The 13,263-nt window shown below is 40.4% G+C and overlaps 1 protein-coding gene across 3 annotated transcripts in view; it reads left to right on the top strand.

Moving 5' to 3' along the window:
- Positions 1-13,263, top strand: part of LOC102796339 (phospholipid phosphatase-related protein type 5-like) — a 60,459-nt gene that overhangs the window by 20,866 nt on the left and 26,330 nt on the right. For all 3 annotated transcript variants that reach the window (XM_087841828.1, XM_087841829.1, XM_087841830.1), the window contains one exon: positions 5,621-5,809. In XM_087841828.1, coding sequence (XP_087697954.1) covers positions 5,621-5,809 — 189 coding nt within the window. The remainder of the gene's footprint in view (positions 1-5,620; positions 5,810-13,263) is intronic.

Genomic DNA, 13,263 nt, shown 5'->3' with positions numbered 1-13,263 from the left:
AAAGAGCATGTGTGAGGATGACTTGTGACAGAATGACATTTGGCTTACCATAGCCCTTCATTACCACCCTGCAACTTTAATTCATCAGTGCTTTTCATGATGCTTTAGAAATAATTTTATGCAAATTAATATTCCAAGGTGACTTGTGCAGGATGTTCCTCGATGCTAATTAGAAACAATCAACTTGAAGTTGCTTTGACCTTTACAGATATTATGGCAAACTGGCAGTGCCTGCAGAATATGCAGGAATTTGGTTTCTTGTTTGTGTGTAATAAAGACGGATTAAATGTTATATATCAGCTCTGAATTTGTAATCAGTAGGAATGCTATGTATATTTCCTGTTTTTACCAAGTTAACGAACTTTAATTACTCAAGAATATCAATCTGTCCAAATGGAGAAGTTTTAGCCAGTTTTAGAAACTGGGGAGTGGTTTAGCAGAGACCAAGAGCTTTTGACCCCAACCCAGTCCACAAAGCACACGACCTCTTGCGAGCTCTGGCTTAGTCCTTAAAGGGCCCCATGGGCTAAGGTTTGGACACCTGGTGGTCGTGAATGAGCTCCTCCCTAATACCCCGGGTGGGTATTAGGTATCATTGTCACAGGAGTCTTTTAAATTGCACTTAGTCTGGCCTCTGAGAATACATTTTGTCTCGGGAAATCTCACCAGGGGCAAGTTGCCTTAGACAGCATAGCTGCTGGGATTATTTGGGCTTCAAACCCCCCCTTACATCATGCCCCCTAGGTGAGATGCTTCAGGCTTCAGTCATATTGAGGACCAAGGACACTGGAGAGACTGGCTTGTGAACACCTTGATATACACCCTTGATACACACACACACACACACACACACACACACACACACACACACACACACACACACACACACACACACACACACACACACACACAAAGCCAGGAAAGTAAGGGGATAGGTAGGCTTGCAATGATCTACTTTGACTTTCTCGTGAAAATTACCCGGCTTTGAATGTTCTGACTACAAGCAAACGTGATGCTTAATTCTTATAGTACAAGATGTATAAGTCTGATGGGACATATAGTACACAAGCACTGACGGTTGCGTAGAGCAAAAGTAGATACCAAAATGACGCGTAATCTCCCAGGGAGGTTTTCTGCGGTTGTTTTCAAACGTTTTTTAAACTTTGATGGTTGTTCGCAGACCTCCCTCGCTCTTTTTCTCCCACTAGCTACACCTCCCTGCCTCAAGCCTTCTGTTGCTCGGGCAGAAGAGAGAAATGGATGATGGAAAGAAATGTTCAACACAGCGTATCTGTGTCAGAGTTCCTGCTCAGGCATGGGAATGCACCCACATGCCCACAGACACTCACGGAAACACACCCACATACTGAAACACAAACACACACACAAAGCTCATGTAAAGGGAAACAAAAATGGGAAAAAAAAAACATGGAAGAATGAGTTGCTTGATATTATTGGTCTATATATAAACTACAGGCTGTGGGTGCCTGTACGTGTGTGTGTTTTAAAGATTTCGCTCGAATGGCCTACATGATGATGCTCTCTTCCTTTGGGACCCTCAGTGAAACGTCTCCCATAAACAGAGTTATGTAGATTACTTCTGCCTATTGCCACGGGGAACAGATCAATTATTTGATCTTGTTGCTCATGAAGGGAATCCATTCATTGAAATTCAATAACTGTTTACAAAAACACTGAAGAGAAACGTGTAGACTTGCAGATCAGACAGCAGAGCTGGGCGTGTAATGAATGTTTAAATTAGGTCACCCTCTCCATCCCATCTTCAGTGCTCCTTTCTGTGTAATAAAGCAGAATAGTATCTAACACATAACAAGCCTCCCCTTCCCATAGCATTAATCCGTGTGGGCTCTCTGTTTTCTGAAGAGCATAAACGTGTTGGAGGACGTTTCTCAGTGTTATGTCACTTTTCCAGCCATCTGCCACTGTGAAACCTTTCTCTTTTGGTGCTGTAAAGGAAGATGAAGCTCCTCCAGCACATCTCTTCATATCAGATGAATAAATGCAAGTCTGCTTGACATTATCGCATAAACTAAAATAGCATTTTAGAAGCTTTCGGTTAAAAGCACTCAACATGTTAAGCATCTTTTGCTCTGTGTGTAGTTGAAGTTACATTATATGCAGGAAGTAAAAGCAAGAGTTTTGTAGATGGCATGTTTGCCTTGCCAGGTGAGTCCCTGAAGTCTTTACACAACAGCGAGTTTGCTCAACAGTCAGCTGAGACTGCGGGAATCCACAGCACTCATTAACTGGTCTCCAAGATGTTGTTACAGCCAGCACATTTACAAGTGACTAACTTCTCAAAGACATGTGCAAGGTGCCCAGTGTCTGTGGCACGATGCATGGGGTTATATCAACAGTGAAGCACATTGAACTTCCAACTTTGATGAGGATTTCATGATGCTTCACTGAAATGCAGTGAGTAGTGCTAAGTATCAATTTTCAGCTTTTAGGGTTTATGTTTATGTGACGTAAAACTAAATAAGCGAATCAGAAAGTAAAAATAAAGGACTTTGTGTAAAATCCAGTATTTTGTCAACCCATCTGTCCACCACAGCATCCTGTCTACATGTAACACTTGTGTGAAAGTCACACTTCATGTGAGTTTCTCCTTTTCTCTGAGTTGCAAGGATCGTGAAGATGAAATATATATGAACTACATGAAGTATAAGTTTTAATGAAACTGCTTTTCTTGAAATGGCAGAGAGCCTGTTCACTTAGTAATCCCATTGCACCAAATTTGGCTGCATTTCAACTTCAGGAAAGACTACATTTACTGGAGCTCCATAAAACCCCATTTATTATGGACTATCTCCATAATAAATAAATACATTTGAGATTTGGGCTTCCTGCCTGATTTTCTTTTAAACCTATACTGTTGATATCACTAATATGACAGCAGTTCAGCAGTTTACTATTACGGCAACATAAGGTATTGTGTAATAATGTACCCAGGCCCCATTTTGTTCATTAACAACACCTGATAGATGAATGAAAGAAGGCGTGCCATTTTTCTTTTAAGCACACCAAATGATTGTGCTCTATTTGATCACTTACGTGCATTTAAAACCTCTGGTAGTAGATCTCATGGTAAGCTAGAAAACTGAGCTTTGTAACATGTTTTATGCTGTGATAAAAGACAAACGTGGGAAAAGTCCAGTAATCCAAACAGAGATGTAATGAAGAAACACAGTGAAACTCACCAGTTGGACACAACAAGGAACATGAGAAAACTAAAGCTTAAATATGTAATGAGGGGAGGTCCTTTTCCATCAGCTAAAAATATGAGGGCAGTGTTAGCCAAGGAGTACAAAACTCAAGTGTAGCGGTGAACATAATTTATTTACAATAACACAAGAGTAGAGCATTTCAAAAAATGAAAAAACCAACGGCGAGCTAGATGTCCCACTTATACAGACGACACGCAGCAGTCTTGAAACACATGCTCTAGCACCAAACATCACAGAAGTCACTCTTCACCAGTCGTATCACACTGGGAAAGGCCTTCTTACTGGTTCCAACTCCTCCACCACATCCAGCACCAGTTCCACAGACAATTCCAGGGCCAATCTCATTGGCATCCATCTGGCCAATGCATCCTGTTGCTCTTGTGAAGCTCTGCCATCTTCATGCTTGTGCCACCCCTGCATATGCTCTGTGCCTCCTCTGTCTGACTGCCCTCACCTCCCATCTTTTATGCAGCACTAGCAGGTGCAGATAATTTGTTTTGATTAAGGTGTGGGTAGGAAGTAAAAGAAAAACTTCAACATAAAAGCATGCATGCAAAATGTATACAAAAAACATGGTATAAACTAAACCACTAAAAAACACAGAATGAAACATTAAAACTACTCCTACCCCAAAACAAATACAAACAAGGTAACAGGAATAGAGGACACAGCGGGGGGAAACAAGACATGGGTTAATTGAATAGAAAAAAAAAACACAAGGGGAAGAAAAAGTGATAACGTCCCACTGGGGTCCACAAGACTAGAAAAACAAACAAACAAACAAAAAAAAAACAGGAAGTAACTAAACACCAAGCACACATAGAGACTTAACAAGACATAGTTGAGGCAGCATAACTGAAATGTAACCAACCGGAAAACTCTGAAGTCCAGCACATAATCAAAAACAAACAAACCTAGGAAATCATTAATAAGCTGTAATAATTATTATCTCTCAGCTGGGGTCCTTTCTGAAGATCTGCTTTGACTTATGATGTAGTACTCTGTTGTTGTGGTTGAAAAACAAGGATCTCATCACATGATTAATTTGTTCATTTATATTTTGTTAATGTGCAAATGCTAAATAGTAAAACTTTCTTCAAGTAAAATAAGAAATTGTTAGTGACAGCCACGAAAACTGCTACAATTTGCTCCTTGTCTCACTGTCCCTGAAGCTGCAAACCAGCTCAGCCTGCCAGCAGAGGCTCCTCATGTTTTGCTGCTGATAAATTTGTCCTTCGCATACAATGCAAGTCCATCTAGCAAGCATTTAGGCTGCAGCTTAAGAGGAAACTAATCAGCAGCTCTCTATATTTAAACTCACATTTTCCTTTTTCATTTGCAGTGTTTTTTTTTTTTGTTTCGGGCCGATCTGCGAGGGCAAGCTAATATTGCACAAACCTCCAGTTTTCAGTTGCAGATTTACAGGAGCTCGCACTGCAGTCACTTTTTTTTTTCCTGCAAAGAGCGTCTGTGTGCTGTTTACTGGAGTATAAATGAATAATTAGAACTTGTGCATCTGTCTCATCTTGGGAGAATATCTCGCATTTTTTGATGTGTTCTATGTTTATCATCGCCTCTTCCTGTCTTCTCCCTCACATACATACAATCTGCTTTGAAATGCTTATTTATTATTTATGTTTTAACAGCAATGAAGGTCATATTTTATGCTTCACAGCTCCTGCTTTGCATAAATCTGATATTTTATAAATGTCAGAATAGCACAAAGTTATGCAGAGATCCAGACTCATGTACCCTGGTTATGATTCTGCTTGTTCTCATACTCTCTGCTCTTGCCCGGGTTCTTCCTTTCCCTGTTGCCTGCTCCTTCCTCACTGTTCTGCTCTTTTTCACCTCTCTGTGTCTCACCCTCCACTCTCTCTCCTGCCCTTCTTCAGCTCTTCTTCTGTTCCTCCATACAGCTTTTTTTTCTTTGATCGCTCTCCATTTGTTTCTTTACCCTCCCACTCAGCATACTGACACAGCTGAAGGGATCTCTCTCTCTCTCTCACACTCTGTCTCCCTCATTGCTCTCATTCTTCTCTCTATCTGTCTTTCTCCTTATTTGCCTCCCTCCGTCTCTATCTTTACCTCCCTCCCTCACTCTCCCTCCTTTCCTCCCTCCCTGTCATCCTCCTCCCTCGCTATCTCTCCATGCACACTTGATTCATTTTACACATTACGGAAGCATCCATCATTTTGCTCTGTGGAGGAAAAATCTCTTCTTTTTTTCCCCTTTTCTTTTTTAAAAAAAACAAAAAACCCCGCAACAGTATTTTCCACTTCTCTTCTTTACGGCTGTCTTCTCTTTCCCAACTCCTACACTCTCCTGTGGATCCAATCCTAAAGCTGGAACCAATATGTTTTATTTTCAGCTGGTCATCATGGCAGGGACCGTTCTGTTGGCGTACTACTTTGAGTACACAGACACGTTCCCCGTGCACATCCAGGGCTTCTTCTGCTTTGACAAAGCTTACTCCAAGCCGTACCCAGGACCAGAAGAAAACAGCAAGGCTCCACCTGTCCTCGTCTACTCTCTCGTCACCGCCATACCCACTGTGACGGTGAGTCTGTTTTCAACTTAAATTTAAAAAAAGATACTTCCACATGTGATTATCCCGCACACACGCACACATATCTTACATGAATATACGTGACAGTCATGCACACAACATTCACCCACAGCATGTGAAATAAACACGCACATGGACAGTACCTCCTCATCTACACGTGGTGTTTATGGATTAAAACAGGGTAGCGATGCGTAGGTGTGCGTCCTCGTGGACTCGCAGCTCAGTTTGTGTGGTTGCATTCTCTGTAATAACCATGGCAACGGGCACTATATTTGTCCTCCACAGAGCAGTCAGAGATAGCTACAGTGTGCAGAAAGTCTGTCCTTATTTCCACATTGCATTAAAACAGAATAAAACATCACCTCTGAGTGGTCTGACTTATTTAGGTCTGCAAGGCACAGTTTCATTATTTTCACCTGTTACTTCAATATGCATATAGAAGCATCTTCAGTAACTGAGTAGAATTGAATACTGTCAGTCATAATACAGCAGATCAGACCAATCAGTGTTAAAGTGCTTTCTTTTAGTAATTATCTTTAGGAATTTATCATTTTTTATTGGCACTCAATCAGTTTATAGTGGCTATAATTCATGTAATTACTCCAAGTTAATCACAGCATGCACAGTTTCTCATCAGTAGATTTGAATATCATTAATAATGAAACATTCACATCCTCATCAAAGCTGTGCATCCATGACTTCTGTCTCTTAGGGACTACTTCTTTGATGCCCTACAATTAATTGGCAGTAGGAAACACATATTAGGGCAGTGCACACATAAAAAAAATCCTTCACACATACTTTATAAACTTACATATATCATTAGTTGGCCTGTTTTACTTATGTATCACTTGCACATTATTGTGTGTAAGTGATATTTAGGTTGTGTGAGACTTTACCACCAGTTTAGGAATCATCCAAAGTTGACATGCATATCACAGATGCACAGGTGGAGCCTAGCGTGTGCTCTAATGCTTGCAGGCACCAAGCGTCGGGGTACAGAGTGGGAGCAGAGTGGTGTGATTTTGCCTGGAGAAGGGAAGCGGCTTTTTTAAAAGTCAGAGCATCTGTGTTCTCTTTTTCTGGAAGATAACGCTCCATCCCACAAGTCTTTCTTTAGTAACAATGAAAAAGGCAGACATTTAGCTAACTTTTCCCTCAAATTTGACTCAGACTTTTAGCTACAAACACAACATGGACTAGCTCTTTCAAGTGACCGTGCAAACACTTGTTTTAACAAAGTATCCATATCTCGTGTGTGTGGATTCTATCTTTGATAGCTCAAGATTCTTTTCAAATTCACCAGAAACTGTGCAGATTTTTCTTTTTTCCCTTTAGGCCCTCTTCTTTTTTCCTGCTCTCTCTTTTCATGTACACTTGCTGCTTTGTCTTGCCCAAGTTAAAATATTTAAAACAGAACTCTGGAGATTTACGTTTAGTCCCTCAATTAAATGAGGACTGAGATATTCTGACATCTAGCCCTTAGTGTGACTGAATCTCCAGAAATGCTGACACCTACACTTTCTATAATGAATATAGGAAGGTTTTTTTGTTCCATTAGAGTCCATTTATTTATTAGAATAACCCAAGTGAAAGCCCCAGATTTAAATTTTTTGACTACACAACACTCCTTCCAGAGTCACTGAAGACATTTTACTGCAGTTTTTGTGAGATGAGAGATACTCCCTTTGATAAACAGTGAAATAGCTTGAGTGCTCCTAGAAATGTCTTTGCATAACTTTGCACAACCTTTCAATGAATCTGTCACATGCAGGAATGTGTTTAGTTTAGTTCTCTCTAAGATAAGGCATGTGTTGCACTGACACTCAGGGCAGGTGCTCCTCTGGCTGACACAGCATTTAAGCAGCAAAACAAAATAGTGCACTACTGTAATGAGATTAAATATGTCTGTAATGTAACAAAGAAATGCATTAGTCTTCTTAGATTCAGAGTTTGCATCCTACTTTCTAATCCAAAAATTATGCCACTTGTGTTGCATAACTTCTTCAATTATCTGCATAATGAGGAGATAAGAAAGAGAAAGAAAAGAGAGAAAGAAAACATCATGAGATGCATCAACGTGCGTGAAAAGGCTCTCTCAAGAATGTGATGGCAAAGTGCAAAGCTCTTTGTTTTCAGGAAAGCATATGCATTGATATGTAAGGCTGGCAATTATGTAATAATGGATTTCAGGCGAGGTTGCAGAGCTCTGCTAAATAAGTTAATGAGCATTAAAATATATTTTCTACACGATTAGTAAAGTCATACCTTACATGTCTTTTACAAATTAAAAAGTAATGTTTTATATAAATTGTATTGTATTTTGTATCACATATAAAGCCAAATTCTGTTCAGACGAGGACGTCACCATTCAAAGTGATATAAAGTTCTGAAATGATGTTCACATCACATTTCTAAGTGCTACATGCTTAATATAATACACTTTAACTAAACAACTCAGCTGAAGTGAAGTGAGGACCTGCTCAGCAGAATACATTTGTCTTCATCTACAGAGATATGTGAGGTCAGACAGTGTCAGAGGCATGACTCAGGAATCCAAATTTCGTTTAAATCTCCTCTTACTGGCAATATGCTGAACATTATATAATTCATCTCACCATTAACATTTCACAGAATGTGTACCCTACCCTTCAGTACACGCTCCTGGAAATGGCTCTGTACTTTTCTACTGATCTACTGGAGCAACATACACTCACCCAGTACTTTATTAGGTACACCTCTTCAACTGACTGTCATCTAATCAGCCAATCATATAGTAGAAACTCAATGCATTTAGACGTGTGGACATGGTCGAGACGACCTGCTGAAGTTCAAATAGAGCATCAGAACTGGGGGTTAAAGGGCGACTACGAGCGGGTGATGGTTATGGGTGCCAGACTGGTTGGTCTGAATATTTCAGAAATTGATGATCTACTGGGATTTTCCCACACGAATATTTTGTGAGGTTTATGGGGAATGGTCTGGAAAAAAAGTTCTCTGAGTGAAAATGCCATGTTGCTATGAGAGGTGAATGGCCAGATTAATTTGAGCTGATAGAAAGGCAACAGTAACTGCCATGTTAACCAGCAGGATTACACAGCATGTCACAAAGCTCACATCATCTCAAACTGATTTCTTGAACACGACAGCGAGTTCACTGGCCTCAGCTCTGCAACTGTGTGATGCTATTGTGTCATTATGAACCAAAGTCTCTGAGGAATGTCTCCGGCGCTTTGTTCAGACTATGCTGCGAAGAATTAAGACAAATAAAATATTTAGAGTTTTCAGCTGTTTTAAGATTAAGCAGGTCTATTCAACACATCTGTCAGACCTCTGCACTGGTGTGTGACCATGAATTTTTACTTTTTTAAAATTAAGCCTTGCTTTTTCTTTTTATCTGTTTATTTAAGCTTGTTTTTTCACCCTGGAATACATTTTGGCTTCCATTATGGTTTTCTGCAATCTCACCCAAGCAAGGGTGATTGAATGACTAAGGCACTGGACTACAATCAAAAGCTCCATGAGGGGTTTTTTTTTTCATAATATAATTATTTATTTTCCATTTGTTTTTCCATCAAGTCCTTCACATATTTTTGTTAGAAAAAATGGTAAGCAATAGCTAATAGCACACATTAGCCTTGGTGAAAATTTGATTTGCACTGGTTAAAACAGAGTCCACTCCATCTCTCTGACCCAAAAGTCTGAGGCTGACGGTGCTGAAAAGCAGTGCAAATCTTGTTAATCTCAAACAACCTGTAAGAACTGAATAGCACGCACACACACACACACACCAGATTGTGTGTGAGTGTGTGCGGTACATTAATGCTGCACAATGCTAAAGGAACACACAGAGAGGAAGTGAGAGGGTGAGTGAAATAAAGGCACTTGTGTGGTACTTTGTAAAAATGCTGTAGGTTTCAGTGCATCAGTGAAGGTAAGTGTGTGGGAGGATGACGGCACACATCTCCTCCGCGGCCACTGAAAATCATTTTTGTGTGTGAAGATAGAAAACGGCGTGCGTGTGTGTGTGTGCTCGGATCTAAGTACTAGTCAGAGTAGCCGCAGGCGATCTCTATGACTTTCCACAACTGCAGATAATTCTGTTTTTACACACACAGTATTCAGTGCAGAGCGTGTAGCATCCCGCGTGTGCAATACATGTAGCAAATGCATTACAGGTGACATTTCAGCACTCATTTTAATCATCACTCAAAGCTAAAAGAGCAAGGTGAAGTGCTATTTGAACCATTTGCTAATTACGTGCATGTGTGTGTGTATTTGAGTGTATTTGAGTGAATGGAGACCTTATGTGCACATGTTGATATCACACTGCAATCCATCCAGTGGTAATTGCAGGCTTGGTGTGAGCTTTCACAGCACGTGGACACACACACACACACACTCACACACAAGGGTGCGGCAAATGAATGAAGTTTTGAATGCGGAGGTTTATTTCTCCACCTTTTTTATGTGGGTCAGAGACATAATGCTAAATACCTTTGCCCTTGAGAGTTCCGTTCTAATGCTGCTAAATATAAGCCTCTCAAACTGTGTGAGAAGGCACAGCGAGGGCGCTCTTTGAGAGGAGAGACGCAGAGACAGAACGAGTTCAAAACGCACCAAATACAAACTACAACATCGAAGGTAGAGAAATGGCGAAATGAAAGAAAAGAAAATGAAAAAGAAGTGTTAGGGCAGCCAAAAAAAAAAAGGAAGGAGGAGGGAAAGACGAAACAAGAGGTTCTGTTCCAAGTTTGTTTTCTGCTGTCTGTTAAACCTTGGGAAAAAACCTTCATGCATTATGCAATTCCATGTGACAGAAAGATGGGGATTGGGGCAAACCAGGGATACAGACCACATTATCCAGTCATGCCAGAGCTTATCAAGGGGGAGCTCTTGATGCATGAAAATCTGTATAGTGCTGTTTTTGCCATCACAGGGTCTGAAGTGATGAAGGGGAACAATAGTGAGAGTGGAAGAGGACTGGCGAAAGCAAAGTAGCTTTGAATAAATGCAGCATTCGGAGGAAGGAGAGGGTCCTGCTTGTCAGATGTCTGGGTGTTTGCAGATCAGCGTGATGAAGCTGGAGAGACAGGATACAGTGCTTTATTTTTTAATTGTCAATTTCCTTTCTTTTGCTGTTTGATAATTATCTTTTTGTCACAATGAGTTATTTTGAGATATTAAAAGAGCTCCATCAGTGGAGCTTAACACCATAAAATGAAGAAATGGCATAAAAATTAAATGCCTTTCAAGTCTTTTAGTGTCAACTCTTTTGTTTTTGCCACTGGTTGCAATAAAAACAGGAAATTAAACCTAGATTGTAGAGAAAACAACAAATCGCCAGTGCTTATATTTCCAGTCTGTGTGCTGGGACGTATCAGATTAGGACATTTGACAGATGACATCGTGACTACTGGTTAGTATTCTCAGTGACAAGGTGGCTATAAAAAAAGCCCTGCTGCTTATCATTTTAGAGAACATGATTTTGTCAAATGTAATGTTCTCACGCCTCTAATAAGATAGCATCTCCCTCAGCAAACTATCTTTTTAGAGTTATTTCTGTCAAAGGTGTCGGACACAAAAGCTGAACTCCTTCCCTGCTGATCTTTTTGGGCTCAAAGTCATTAAATCTGCTCTAACCTGTGAATTCTTTAGAAGACGTTTGCTCTCTGTAACCACAAACCAAACTCTTCCTCCTGTGGTAACATGCGGCTACATCACAACAGCCAATCTGCTCGATTAGATCTCAGAAAAGAGATGGAAATGTCAGCTGTAACTGCAGCCGGCAACAACTAGTCTTCTGTTTCTCCGTCGTAAACACTTGTGGATGTGGAAATTGGTTTCCCTCTTTACTCCCAGCTCAGGTGTAGACATGCAGATTAAAATGGTGAAAGGCTGTGGGTGAGCCCAGCAACAGTGGAGTTCTCATGTATGAAAATGGTCCCCATCATACTCCTTGATAGAGCCTTTGTTATGCTAATGTTTCGAAAATTATGATGTTCAGAAAATCCGGGCTTTTCCTGTTCCCATTTATTGCCTTTCTCTATTCTATATTTACTTCCTATTGTTATTCTAATCAGACTTGTCATCTTTGACAAGCAGCCCAAAAGAAATCTGCTCGCACACATGCACACCAATGCACAGAAACATACAACTACATACTCATAAACTGTAAAGAAAAGCTGAAACGAGCGTCTTTTGTGGATCACGACGGCTCTGAACTCGTACTTTTGTACAGACATTTCGACTTGATTGCAATCTGTATTTTTTGGACACTCGTGCACACATAAGCCTAACTTAACAAAATGATCATATACAAATTGACCAGAAGTTTGCATACTGCTAAGCCTGGGCACAATCCCTCATGAATAATGGAGTCACATATGAAAGACAGAAGAAGACTGAGCAGAGCCACTGGGTGAGAGGACAGATTTGAGTGTGACACTGAAACTCTTCCAGTATTTTCGTTCCAAAACCATGGATGTTGTAGTTGCTGTGAAAAGGTGCTTGTAATGCTGCCGTCACTGTATTTTCAGCTTATTGTTTGTAGTTTACTTGATTATGTTTGATTAATCCTGTGTGTTTCAGTGCTACCTACTGTGTCTGTTGCCATGGTTTGCTGAATTGCAGTGCATGAGAGCTTTAAACTGTATATAACACATAGATGTGGACACTATGATGTCACCTATATTTTGTTTGTTAACTTTTGAAGCCTGTGGTTGTTGATTTTTCAGAGCTAGAAGTCACCACGTTTTGCTGACTGAGTGCATGTGAAGTTTTCAGCAAACTTGGTTAGTGCTTTCCATCCACAGACTGGAAGAGTGTGTATGTCAGATGAGTGTAATAAACATGCTCCAAAATGAACCAACACTACAAACACTGCAGAGAGGCCCAGACTTGAATTACTGGAGGTGAAGCCTAGCTGACAACTATCAGGGGCCTGTGTCAGCATTCACCTGTCAGTCAAAGCAGTCAGACCCAGATAATCCATAACTTTAAGCCTTAGTTTAAACAGATGCATTTAAATTAAGGTTCCACCAAACCATTTTTTCCTAAAACAGGCTATAAACCTGTTTATTTATTTTAACGTGGGAGTCTATGGGGATTGCATTTAGAGTCAGCCTCAAGTGGCCATTCAAATAATGTAGATTTTGGCATTTCTGTCTTGGCTTCCTTTTTCAGCCCCAGAGGTTAACAAAATGCTTTGACCAGTGTAATGTATGCCTTAGTAGCTTCATTTGTGAGCGGGACCTTAAATATTTCTGGGGGCCCTGAGAGGCAGCAGCGTTTCTAGTGTGACTTAATAGTCACACAAAGCACACATAGCAGTGTCTGTTTGCGAAAACAGTCATTTAGAGCTGAAAACGTGCTTATCAATGCTAGAACCAGGTTAAAGTGAAACAAAATTTCCTGCACACAGTCCAGTATAAATATTTTTCTGG

This window comes from Neolamprologus brichardi, chromosome 6, assembly GCF_056152115.1.
Source record: "Neolamprologus brichardi isolate AB-2024 chromosome 6, ASM5615211v1, whole genome shotgun sequence".
Taxonomy (NCBI): Eukaryota; Metazoa; Chordata; class Actinopteri; order Cichliformes; family Cichlidae; genus Neolamprologus; species Neolamprologus brichardi.
This window is presented reverse-complemented; position numbering and strand designations above follow the sequence as displayed.